General features: G+C 40.1%; 1 protein-coding gene across 1 annotated transcript in view; it reads right to left on the bottom strand.

The window, feature by feature from the left end:
• The window catches only part of LOC108935292 (SH3-containing GRB2-like protein 3-interacting protein 1), a 43,165-nt gene that overhangs the window by 17,004 nt on the left and 13,486 nt on the right, over positions 1-12,675 (bottom strand). Inside the window, exons 2-8 of the mRNA XM_018753798.2 lie at positions 8,960-9,023; positions 8,123-8,147; positions 7,770-7,832; positions 7,462-7,519; positions 6,501-6,679; positions 2,978-2,989; positions 700-711 (exon numbers count right to left, since the gene is read on the bottom strand). Coding sequence (XP_018609314.1) covers positions 700-711; positions 2,978-2,989; positions 6,501-6,679; positions 7,462-7,519; positions 7,770-7,832; positions 8,123-8,147; positions 8,960-9,023 — 413 coding nt within the window. The remainder of the gene's footprint in view (positions 1-699; positions 712-2,977; positions 2,990-6,500; positions 6,680-7,461; positions 7,520-7,769; positions 7,833-8,122; positions 8,148-8,959; positions 9,024-12,675) is intronic.

Below are 12,675 nucleotides of genomic sequence, written 5' to 3'. Positions count from 1 at the left end.
AATTAAAAGCTAGATGTTTCAACTTTATGTTTACCCATTTACATGTATTAATTTAGCATAATATTCTCCAAAGCAACAACCAGCTCAGCGCAAACGAACGATACACGTGTAAACCGGGAACTTGTCACAATTCCTTTCCTTATTTATAGAACCTTCTTGTTGAAAAACTTCATGCTGTTAAATTCAGCTCATATGGAATGCATTGCTAATGGTGGAATAGTGTAAAAATATGACTAAGCAATAGCAATGAAAAACGGTAAGGAACAGAAGCATCACAGAGGGCCTGGAAAATCATTTCACCAAATGGAAAATCAACAGTTCCGTCGCTAATGGCTATTTGGTATTGTGTCACAGCATAAACACCTAATTAAGGCTTATATGTTAATCAGCATTTCTTTTTTTAGCTTGGCTGTCCTACCCAGAGATCAGAGCGCCAGGCAGCTGTAGCATGCTGTTCTCAGTGTTTTATGGTGGAAAAGAAAGCGCCATGAGTTCTAGCAATTTGACAATGGAAAGTAAACAATAAATATCGCTCTAGATGCTAAAAATGAGAGCAGGGGTGCAACTCATTTGGCTGTTTATATTCATGATGCTATAGTGAGTTAAGTGCTGTAATTTTGCAAAGATGCTAACCAGGTGAGAAACACCAGCCTTGTGTTAACTGGTAAAAGTGGCCAGTCACAGCGGGACAGGACTTACCGGGCTACGTCTCTGCGACCAGCAAAAAGGGAGAAAGAAGAGACGCCTGGTCAGAAAGTGACAAATCAGTGAAAAGACTTCACACCTTCAGCAACACAGTCTTCCCTGTTTAAAAGAGGACACGCACTCTGTGCACGTTGCCATCCTTACACCTCTGTGTGTTGCCTCCAGCGAGCAAGAACGTATAAATAAATAAAGTGCCGCTTTGTCCACATGCATCACGTCGAAACACATGATCTCGGGTGGACGGGCAGACTTTCCCGGAAAGAACGTAAATGTACACTGGTAAGTCAAAAAGTATCCGCAACAATGTTTTATTAAAAAGTTCCACGATGAATATAAAAACACTGCCGCAGATACTTTTTCACTTGAACTTGTACTTTGGAGATTCATACGGTTTTACATGGAATTTCAGGAGACTAGTATTAGACCACTGCTTTCAGTAGTAACCTGCCCGTCCCAGATAAAGTATTTAAACTTTACGTGAAGTACGTGAAATCTCCCACAAATTTCACGATGCCCTAGGAACACGCCATGACATCCTGTGTTTTATCAGTGATACCCCAGTGTAGTACCCAATGGCAGACTCCAAGACAAAACTAAAGTACACAAGTAATTCTGCTTCTGTGGTGGTCTCCTACACATAACTTCTGAAAAATACATCACTCATGATAAGGCTTATGCACTTAAAAATGGTAAATGCTTCAAGCAGTCCAGTTTTATTTGGTAGTAGCAGTTCAGCTCATTTTTGAGACCAGTTAAAGGGTTAAGTCCACTGCTGTGTTCACCTTCTACATTAAATGAGTCACAAGGGAGACATATGAAGCGACCACCCGAAATTCTCAAAATGTATGGAACGCAATCTACCGTATGAAGCCTATGTGAAGCCAATCAACATGCTGGCACCTTCACACCTCCTTTCCTTGAGCAACATTATACAGGAATGAGAAGAATCGCCATCAAAAAGCACCCAATTTAAGCTACAAGCCGTTATACACCACTGCTTCCCTAAAAAAAAAAACCCATTATTAGTGTACTTCAGCAATGTGGTCTTTATATCAGCTGGACTGTAAACTGGTTGTAGTTTGCAAATGCAATTACATGTTAACAGCATTCTTTGAATGCTTTTAAAGAAAGAAAGCTCGCAATAAAGACAATTCCTGCCGTCAAAATATGAACCATAGAGCAGCACGCTTTTTCCTGTTAGAAACTGGAAACAGGAGCAACTGAAAAGCAATGCAGACCTGTTGAGCTTTTTACTGGGGTTCCTTTGATTCTGAGTGGTCAATTTTTAAAGATAAATTGAGGAGATTTAAAAAAGTTGGGTTGTGCTGTTTAAATGCACATTTTATTTAAAAAACACACAAAGCAAGACACTGGTAGCACACGCACTGGACACACACCATAAACAAGTGATGAGAGTGAACTGATGAGAACTGATGCAGTTTTATTTTTTCTACTGGATTAATAAGTTACAGTTACTGCATTTGGGAATTTTTGTAAGGATGCTGTTGATACATTTTGGTGGGGCAGTGAATGGAATGAGGGAGGGTGCAGTGGTGCAGCAGGTTTGGCCAGGGTTCACTGTGTGGTAGGTCTGGGGTTTGAGTCCTGCTTGGGGTGCCTTGCAATGGACTGGCATCCCATCCTGGGTGTGTCCCCTCCTCCTCCAGCCTTGTTGCCGGGTTAGTCTCCGGTTTGCTGCAACCCCACTCGGAACAAGCAGTTGCACACATTGTGTGTGTGTGAATGGAACGCAGTGGTAGCAGGAGTCAACAACAAAAATCTTTTTTTTGTACTTAACTGATGCTTTTCAACAAAGCAACTTGCAATGATTTACCCATTGGTACAGCAGGTTCATTTTTACTGAAGCAGTTGAGGGTGAGTACTTTTGTTAGGCTTTAATATTTCTTAAACATAAAAGTGTATGCATCTGCAAAATCCTTTCCATAACATACAGTCTGAACCCGGGGTTGCTGCGAACCGGAGCCTAACCCGGCAACACGGGTCATAAGGCTGGAGGGGGAGGGGACGCACCCAGGATGGGATGCCAGTCCGTTACAAGGCATCCCAAGCAGGACTCGAACCCCAGACCAGACAGAGAGCAGGAACCAGCCAAACCTGCTGTGCCACCACACCCTCTTTCCCTACCACTTTTCAGAAAAAAATATTTTTTCCCCCTTAAAACAGATGCAGCACCACACTGCCACTCAAAGACATTATTCAGACTGAAAGCTGCATTGAAGCAAGCTCTAAAATCAGTAAAGAAAATGCTTACCGGGCTTCTCCTCTACCAGGTCCAGAAGCAGAAAAGGAGGGAAACACACCGAGAATGGATACTGCGTTAGCGTGAATACAAGGAATATCAGCAATGAGGAAATGAGACGATGAAATACCTGAACCGACAGGAAATTAATTTACCTCACATTAACCTAACGTGCACGTGAGTTGGATTGCCATACAGATCAGTGTGGAGGGCTGGTTGGAACTGGAATCAGACCACGGGATGATTGCAGATTATAACACCAAGCAACAAAGCAACACCGCAGCATCTCAGATGCCAATGCTTTAGCTCCAGCAGTTCCTCACTGCAAAACCCTAATTTTAAAATAGTGCGTCTTGGCTGTAACAGAAAATGTGGCTCAAGGGCAATAACACGAGCCCTGTGACTCACTCGGTGACCAGTCCGCTTCCCTCCGAGCACACAGCACCAAGGAATAACATTAACACGTGCACTCCACACTGCACAACACATTTAGTTTCTGGTCACGTTAAGAGGAATAGAAAACAGGACTGAAAAAGGCAGATGCTGAAATGAGTCATCTTCCTTGTCATGTTCACTTTAACACAAGTGTAAAAGTCAATATGAACATAACCTGTTGAATTATTAGTGGCAGACAAGATATTTACATTTAGCAGACACTTTTCTCCAAAGCAACTTACAATAATTTACCCATTTTTTTTAGCTGGAGCACTTTAGGGGAAGTACTTTAGCTGGGATTTGAACCTATAATGTTTGAGGTCAAAGGCAGTTGCTGTAACTCCTACACTACCAGCTCCCCAGAGCCTGTAGACAGGAAAGATATTTTCAATGAAGAAACACTCAATAATTATTAACTAATGCAGCACAAGAAAACGGAGCCCACTTTTACAGTAAATTTAAGGCTAACACACATATGGGCTGAACATCCACAGCTGTGTTTCACTAAGCGGATCTGATAAATGAGAGAGGCCCTCACACTGCAGCTGGGGTTGATAAAGATAGCACTTGCAGAACTGTAGACTGCGCACTGGGTGAAAGAGGCCCACCGGCTACCTATTTTTTTTTATTAACAGCAGAACAACACTGGGTCACAGCAACATAGAGAGAGAAACTGCAAATACCTCCGCATGTGTAAAACAAGGACGAAAGTTTACCACATTTCACAGGTGCGATCACACAGCACTATGAAAAGAGTTCCACGAGGGTCTCCGGACATTGAAGAATTCATTTGAACTGTCATGCAGATCAAACCTTAATTTCTCTAGCAGAACAAACCACTTTGGTCATCCACATATTTACAGTGGGCACGTCAGGCATGGGTCATAACAATAAATGACATTTCTTTGCCAGATTCTTCCTTTACCATTATGTCTCCGGTTTTTTTGATCCAGAGCAAACCACCTGGTGCTCTGTGACGTGCTGCAGTCCACTCCAGTGTTCTGCTCTGAGTTCTCTGCACTACGACCCCGGCATTTTCACAGCAGCCTGGAGGACGTAAACTGTTTTTACCCAAATAACACCCAGAGGGATTGTACACATGATAGCACACTGAGTGAAGAAACTGGACATGTGAATAGTAGACCGCTGGCTCAAGCTGCAGGACAAGGAGCTCTTGATGCTTGTACCCTTGAGGAAGGTACTTTACCTGAGCAGCTCCAGCTATACTAAGAACATTTTAATTATCTTTGGCCAGTAACTGCTAAGAAAATAGATTTTAAAATGAAGTTGTAGACACTGCAGTTGAGTGAATAGAGTAGACTCCTGTCGAGGGCAGCCTTAGACAGACAAACATGTATCTCCCGCCTTTTTGTCCTTGCCAGAGATATCCAGCAAGCCATTCAGGTATGTACAGATCAGGGGAAAAAATGTCCAGATTCATGGGTAGTGATTTACTGTACAGGCCTATCAGCTTTGCCTCCCACTTCTGTCTTTCTAGGAAAAGCACAGTTAATCGGTCTCCATGGATACCATTGTAAAAAAATGTTTTACCAAGACACTTAGGGATAGCTTGTTCGTGTGAAATTCAAACAAAATTTGTGAAGCTACAACCATTGACGGTGGTGAGGTTTTTACAGAGTAACTGTAGTAAATGACAGGGAAAAATTAGGCAGCATCTCACTGTCATGAGGGGTTTGGGTCATACTTCTATCTTTCCCTTAAATCCCAAATACAATTTTGATAGCCTTTTCCAAAATAACGGTATAAATTGGACATATTCAGTCAAAAGCGCATGCCTGTTATAACCACTGCTCGAGAAAAGCAGCCAAATGTACAAGAAAGAAAACTTAATAACTCCTAAACTATTTTTCCCCTGGCAACGGCAGAACTGATTCTCGCCAAAAATCACCATCTGTGCTGCATGCCATCCTTGTACACTTTAAATATTTAATCTTTCTGTAATGTCTTTGCACTTTGAAACAGACAGTTTTATGATTAAGGGTAGATGTGGAGCCATGCTAAAAGCGAGGCACAGCTGGAGTTTCTGCCATTTGCTTTAATTAAAACATTATAGGTATAAATGGTATGGATCATATAAATGAACCTCTATGAGCGTCTGTTGGTGTGTGCATGTACATGTATTTGTGTGTATTTTTTGGAAGCCACCGTTTGTACGATCGTTTCTCAAATGTTAAGTGTCTAATGTTGTTTGGTGGTAACCATGTTACTGTTGAAATCATTGGTTTAAATAAAATAAAGTTGCCCTATAGCAAATGTCAGCAGTCACTGGGGGTCATATTCCAAAGGGGAGAGCAGGTGGCATCTGGTCACATGGGCTCTTTCACACTTGGGGAGGGAGGTAGAAACATGATCTACAAGTCAGGGGTATGAAGGCCAGGATATGGACTGTGGCTGCATTAATAGTCATGCAGGACCACAGATGACACAGTGTATGCAAGTGAGCGGTGGCCATCACTCCAGCTCAGGTCATAGCTGCGCCATCGATTTATTTAGTAAGTCTGCCTGTACACAGTTTGCCTCCAGACACATGGAACCAGAGTGGGAAGAATAATGTAGAATATGAAAGCCAAAATTAAGAGTAATTACGAAAATAAAGAGGACTTTTCAGATTTCACGGCCTTCTTTTCAATCGGATGTCTCTAAACCACAGAAAGACCATATGCACGCAGAGCCGGATGAACAGAGCCTGCGAAACTCAAGGCCAACGTTCATTCTCAGCTGCAGCATCCCAAAACAAAAGGCACATTGCTGTCACATAAAGGCACACCTCCGTAACTGGGACACTGAAGCCTCCCAAAAAAGGCATTTTGTGATATAGTCTGTCTCTCCCAGAGAGTGTCTGCAGGATCAAAAAGAGTCTGAAAGTTTAACAGCTACCCTTTTCAAAGTGGTCCCCAGGGGGGCACTATGTACTAAATCACAACTACTGAGTCGTACAGAAGGTTAAATTAAGGCAATCAATGACAGAACAAGACAAAAATAAGTGATGCAATGATCAGTCAAGAGGTGTTGGGCACCATGTAGAAGCCGATGAAGCAGTGAGCATCATGGGAACCACACAGCAAGAGCAGCAGCTCACCAGTGGAGAGGGGGACAGGGCTATGTTCCCTATGGAAGCTTTCAGCTCGTCCACCGAGGGCACAGTGCAGTGAGCGCTGTCCTCCGCCAGAGGTTTGATCTTGATCTTGAACTTCCTCCTGTGGTCTTCCTCCTCCTCTGACTCACTGGACGAGTAAAAATGTTTAACTCTGGGGGTGGGTGGGTCTTAGTTAACAAAAACACACTGGTGTGGAATCACAAAAGTCAACTGGGGCCTGTAACTCTCTCATACTCCTATATTCCCTTACTGGAAGGTTCAAATGTGAAAGAAAAACTTTACATTTTATTTGAAAAATGTTCTAAAGCTAAAGAGAATACATTTTTAGAGAAAAGACAGATCTACCCATCCATGAATAATATAAACTGCAATGATTATCACATTCTGTTAATAATGTAGCATTGTCAGGCTGACTGAGTTTTTCCTTCTCAAAGCACATCTCTCCAACAAAATACCATATTTTGCAGCCTGAGGAGATAAACACCTGAACCTTCAGGCTTATTTTAAACAGAACTCGTGGAGAAGATTTGAAAAAAAAGAGAGAGAAAAATCCTGAAAACTCTTCCAAATGTCATAACAACCAGAGACCCAGTAACAGGAAGTATAGAACCACAGCACTGCTTTGCTTGGATTCTAGTTTAATATCAATACAGTTGAGTCCTTCCTTTGTGATAGAAGCTACTGTGTCCGCCTGAATTATACTGAACACTCTAAGGCTCTCTCCTAACACACTCATAGACACAGTCACCCCATCATTTTCCCCAGAAGTGCCCCCAGTGGTTGCACACCCACATTTCACATTATCCCCCATAATGCAACTTTTTACATTTAGGAGTTTCCCTTGTAAAACAGTAACGCATGGTTGTTACAGTATACTTGTGGGGGAGAGTGTGAGAGATCTTGTCCACATGCCTGAATACGGGCTAAATATTGTAAAGGATATTTCCATCTTCATCTTCTGGTCTAATACTGTATCCTTCATCATCCACCTCTGGAGAGTTCTGGACAGGTGAAATGACACGCCTGTTAACTAATGCACTCATCGTCCTACTTCATCAGCTACAGAACCAGTCCAAACTGACTGTGTGGGACTGGGCAAAGGTCAGAATATCACTTAAATCAATTGTCATCCTCACACAATAGAGCTTTGAAATTGTATAAATTGTCACAATCGCCTTCAAGTTTAGGTGGCAATGGTACTGAAATCGTAGTGACTAAGTTGTGAGAGTTTACAGCATAACAAGTACTTACATATCGTTCCCAGTCAATCTCCCCATGGAAGCCATTTGGAGCCCCATTGGTCCTTTTCTGGGGCTGTGCAAAGAGGGTCAGAACATGTAACCCTTAAGTAATTATGCTCACATCACTGAGAGTTACAGTAACATCTCAAGACCACTACCCAATGATGACCCTCAAGTCTGTGACTGAGAGCCACATATGTAGCTCTGCACCATAGCTGCACTGTCTAAACAGCGAATGTGCTGTAGTCAGAAATACAAGCTGTAATGCATTTTATGCACATGTTTTACATTTGAAATATTTTAATATTGTTGCTGCTATTGACATTTGCTAATACTCCTTGAATTTGGCAGTGTGACACTTACGCCTCCATCTTTATCAGGTGATCCCCTGTAAGAAAAAGAGACATAGGAATAAAGGGTCACTCAAGGATATCAGTGAAAAGCTTTTGTATGCAAAAATTAATTGCAGCTAAGTGACCAGAAAAGCTCAGAAGGACAACTGTATGTGGAAATCTTTGTAAAATAAACAGACACTAACACAACCCGTTACCACAGCAACCAGCCATTGCCCACCTTCCATGAGCAAACAGGCCTTTTTTACCTGCAGTGTAGAAGAGGATAGATTTACACTTTTCCATCCTCTACAAGTTAAATATGTAAGGTTCATTTTATTGGAATTTCTTGTGAAAGTAGCAGCAGTGAGATGAACCAGCTGACAAGCTGTTCTTCTAATCTATGGGTTTCCTCAGCTGCTCCAACCCTGTGCAGGGAATTTAACCCAAAGAGTTTCAGTAAATTATTCATTCATTCGTTGCTTAGCTGATGCGTTTACCCAAAGAAACTGACAGTGTTTGCCCTATTTATACTGCAGGATCTTACTAGAGCAACTCAGGAGAAGTATGTTCTTCGAAGTAACTGCAACAGCAATACTTGGGTACTTCCCTGGAGTGAGTTTCGAACCAGCAACTAAGGTCATTAATCACTATACTACCTGGTACCCATAATTCTGAATGATAAACTTCATAATAACAATAATAATAATAATAATAATGATAAGAAGAATAATAAGAAGAAAATTATTATTGCAAATGCAAATTATTGTTGCTCATAAAATAACCTGGTGTACCAGTTTACCAGTATCCTACAACTGCCACTGCAGTACGATGTAGAATCCATGTTTCATTGGCCTACTGAACCTACGTGGAGTCAGTGTCCCTTTCTTTCTTCCGTATCCCAAAGGCCTTCCTAGTTCGCTTTTTCAATCCTGTGGCATAGAGGGAAGAAGGCAATTAAATTACATTAATTATTTACCTTACATTTTTCTCCAAAGCAACTTAGAACGTTAAGATACTTACAGTTATTTACCCATTTTTACAGCTCCGTAATGTTTACTGTAGTCAAGGTAACTACCTCGTTCAAGGGTACAACAGCATGTGGGTTTGATCCTGGGCACTTTGAGTGCAAGGCAGCAGCACTAACTACTACAGCACCTTATTATTATTTATTTTTAAATCTTACAGATCATGTTCAGAGAAATATAAAGAAATGGAAACACCAAATTGCATTGGTGTAAATGTCAGCAAAGATAGGGAGGGTGGAAATAAAAAGAGGTCAAGATCTATGACCACAAAATCAAAGGCAAACATTTAATGTATTATTCAGCTGGGGAAAGAGAGTTAAATATCAAACTCTTACTTCAAGCAGTCAAGTCAGTTTATATGATCATACGTCAACCTTCAGGAAAAACTGGTAAACAGTGTTCATTCCAGTGTAAATATTCTGGATCCGGAACATCTGATCTGCATCAACTGTTTAATTTCATACTGCAGTTAACTGGCTATTGAAGCATCCGTACCAAAGGCAGCAGATTCTCGAGGGGAAATACATTTCAGCTCAGAGAGCAATACACTTCCATTTATACAACCCAGATGAGCACTTTTTAAAGAAAATATGAGAAACCCAAACAAAGTAATTTTCTGTTTCCCCTTTGTCTTTCAGTGTAATATTACAATGAATGATTTACAGAATTTCAATAAGTTCAGTATTCAATATAACTGATAACATTCAGAGCAGCTGCCATTTAAAAATTCTAGAAAGGCTTTGGATTACTGCATCATCCAAAAGCAAAGCCTTCACAAAGAAAATCTCTGAAATAAAGTCTATTGTTATCATAATTAATACATATCAGGCCTTGTTCCTGACTCTGTAAAGATGAGTCAGACCCAAACGAAGAAGGCAAACTAAGATTCTACTGTACTTAATAGCTGCAGAAAACTGTCTCATAGCTCAATTTTCTATTAAAAGTTTTTGAATAAGTAGTAACCTTACAACTATAAACATATTTAGATTTGGATAATGTACTAGAAAAAATGACTGCCAGGTTTTTAGCTCTGGCCACTGCACTGGAACCGCATTAATCATCAATAATATGACTTATCATCTTCGGAGCCCGATAGTTCTATTATCGACTCAGATTTCTAGAACTTGCTGTTGGTTTTAATGCAATTGATATACCCTTCTCTTTCATAGGTTGAGCCAGACATTGTCTGGACCCAGCCTTAAGGACATTTTCACATATCAAAGTGACACTTTTTGAGTTTGAACATATTTCTGAAAAATGTCTGATAATAATATCATTGTATAAATATGGGGTACTACAAGGTTTGGTATTGGAACCCATACCAGTCCTCCCATTGTACTATTACAAGCTTATACAGTAACAAGTTCATTTTTATTGCCATGTTTATGACACCAGAATCCATTTATCAATATGACTGAATGACCTCATTTGTAAGATGCCACAGCATCTTGAGATTAAAAACAGTATGAATGAAAACCATCTGTCTCTGAACTCAGAAAAGCAGAAGCTGTATTGCACGGAGGAAATAAAAATAGCATTAAATTCTACGATAATCATCTATTAACTTGAAGGGTTGCACATATGGCAAAGCCAGGCATCATTTTCAACAGGATTTATCTTTATTAATGTGACATTTCTGCCTCGGAAACATTTCCTGCAGTTTGGGAATATTACAAAATTATGTGGATTCTTTTTTTGTTCAGGACTCAGAAATATTCATGCAGTTGTATATGGCAGTCTTGTCTGTTGTGATGCCTTACTATGGAGCAGTCCAAACACTATTGTTGTCATTGTACAACCAATTCAGAATGCAGAGACAACTACTGTAACCGCAATTATGATCGTATTGCATGTCATAGGTCTTGGCACTGGCTCTCAAGACTGTCAAGAGTTTAGCCAGTACTTATTTATCAGGGCTCATTAGTAATTATAGGGCAGAATGCTCTTTTTTTGTCACAGAATACAGACTTTCTTGTAATTCCAAGAATTTCTAAATCAAGTGATGGCAGTGAAGGAGTGTGAGAGCATCAGACTGATTTCGGAAGCCTTTTTCTTGGTCTCCGTTCAGAAGCCATGTTGACTGTGTGCAAGCCTCCCCAAAGTGAGTCACTTATCTCGTTTTTTTTTATGCAGTTCATATTTCTGAAAGATTTTACACAATATTGTACATCCGTTCTTTGTTAACGTTGGTAATTATACCATTGTTTGCCTAACAATGACAGACAATGATGACCTCAACCTTAAAGAACTGACTTATGTTGTAATACAATAATGCAAAATAAGGACTAATGTGAATTTTTCATTTATATAATTAAGTTTTTTTGACTCAGGAAAATGTGTATATTACAGTTTTTTCATTATAATTCTTCCATTCAGATTAAAGACATTAGAGGGCACAATTTACAAAACAATTTTCGTTTTTTTTTTTCATTTCCAGGAATGTATTATAAAAATAAATACGGGTGTATGCATTACATACTCACACACAAATGCATACATGAACATACTCAGATGCGATTTTGCATTTGTGCTCAGTGAACATTTGATTGAAGTCAGAATAAAAAAAAATCAACCCAGGCAAGACCAGGAGTGACAGGGTCAATTATCTAAACTGGGTTTTCGGTCCATAGTGCAAGACTAACCCTCTTCTACTCACATTCCATTACCCTCCTCTATTATGCTGGTGTTCCCATAACCCTCAGGCATATTAGAGTAATTCCATGACTTCTCCTCTCCAGTAAACCCCACAAGATGTGTTTAGTTCCCTGCAAGAGTCTTTGGAGACCAGTCTGATAATTTAATGAAAACTCAACCAAGAGTAAGGGCAGGTGGTGTGTGTACTACAAAAATGGTTCTGCTCATGCAGCATCTTCCAGTGATAAAAATGAAGTGATTTGAGCAGCAAGAAAAATCAAACAGTGCATGTTTTTGGAATGCAGAGCTATTTCAACAAGCAGGCAAATTCTATAAATAGCACTGGATGGGCCATGGTGTACATAACAGTCAATATTCTGTTCTGTGTGTCCTGTATTCTGCATACCACTAGAACCCTTCAAAATATTCTTTGTGGACATGACAGTTTTTCCTGTTTCCACTGGGATTAGATTGTTTTATTGTTTCCATAAAACTTGTAATAATCATACTTAGCCTGCTGTTTTTCATGGGCAATAGTACATTCATTCCACACACTATTACCTGTATGGAATACCTAGAGTCACTCCTCACCCATGTCCAGCATGCTAACCGTTCTTAAAAATGTATACCTCAGATGTCCCACTGCATGTTTTCTCACAATAATCCGTTTTTAAAAGCTATACCATTCACTTTGGTTTAAAATGCAAGATATTTGCAATTTCAATTGCAAATCGTGAACCTTGCAATTACTCTTCCTCAAAATTTCCAGTTTAGTATCTGCATTAAATATTTCTTTCTTGCTGCACCAGCCCCTTATCAAAATCAGCCTATGATTTTTCCTATTTATACAGCTAGAAGAAATATGAGAGAGTATCCTGGTCAAAGCGACTACAGAAGGGCACCCTTCGGGTTTCCGTAATGT

This window comes from Scleropages formosus, chromosome 3 (assembly GCF_900964775.1).
Source record: "Scleropages formosus chromosome 3, fSclFor1.1, whole genome shotgun sequence".
Lineage (NCBI taxonomy): Eukaryota > Metazoa > Chordata > Actinopteri > Osteoglossiformes > Osteoglossidae > Scleropages > Scleropages formosus.
This window is presented reverse-complemented; position numbering and strand designations above follow the sequence as displayed.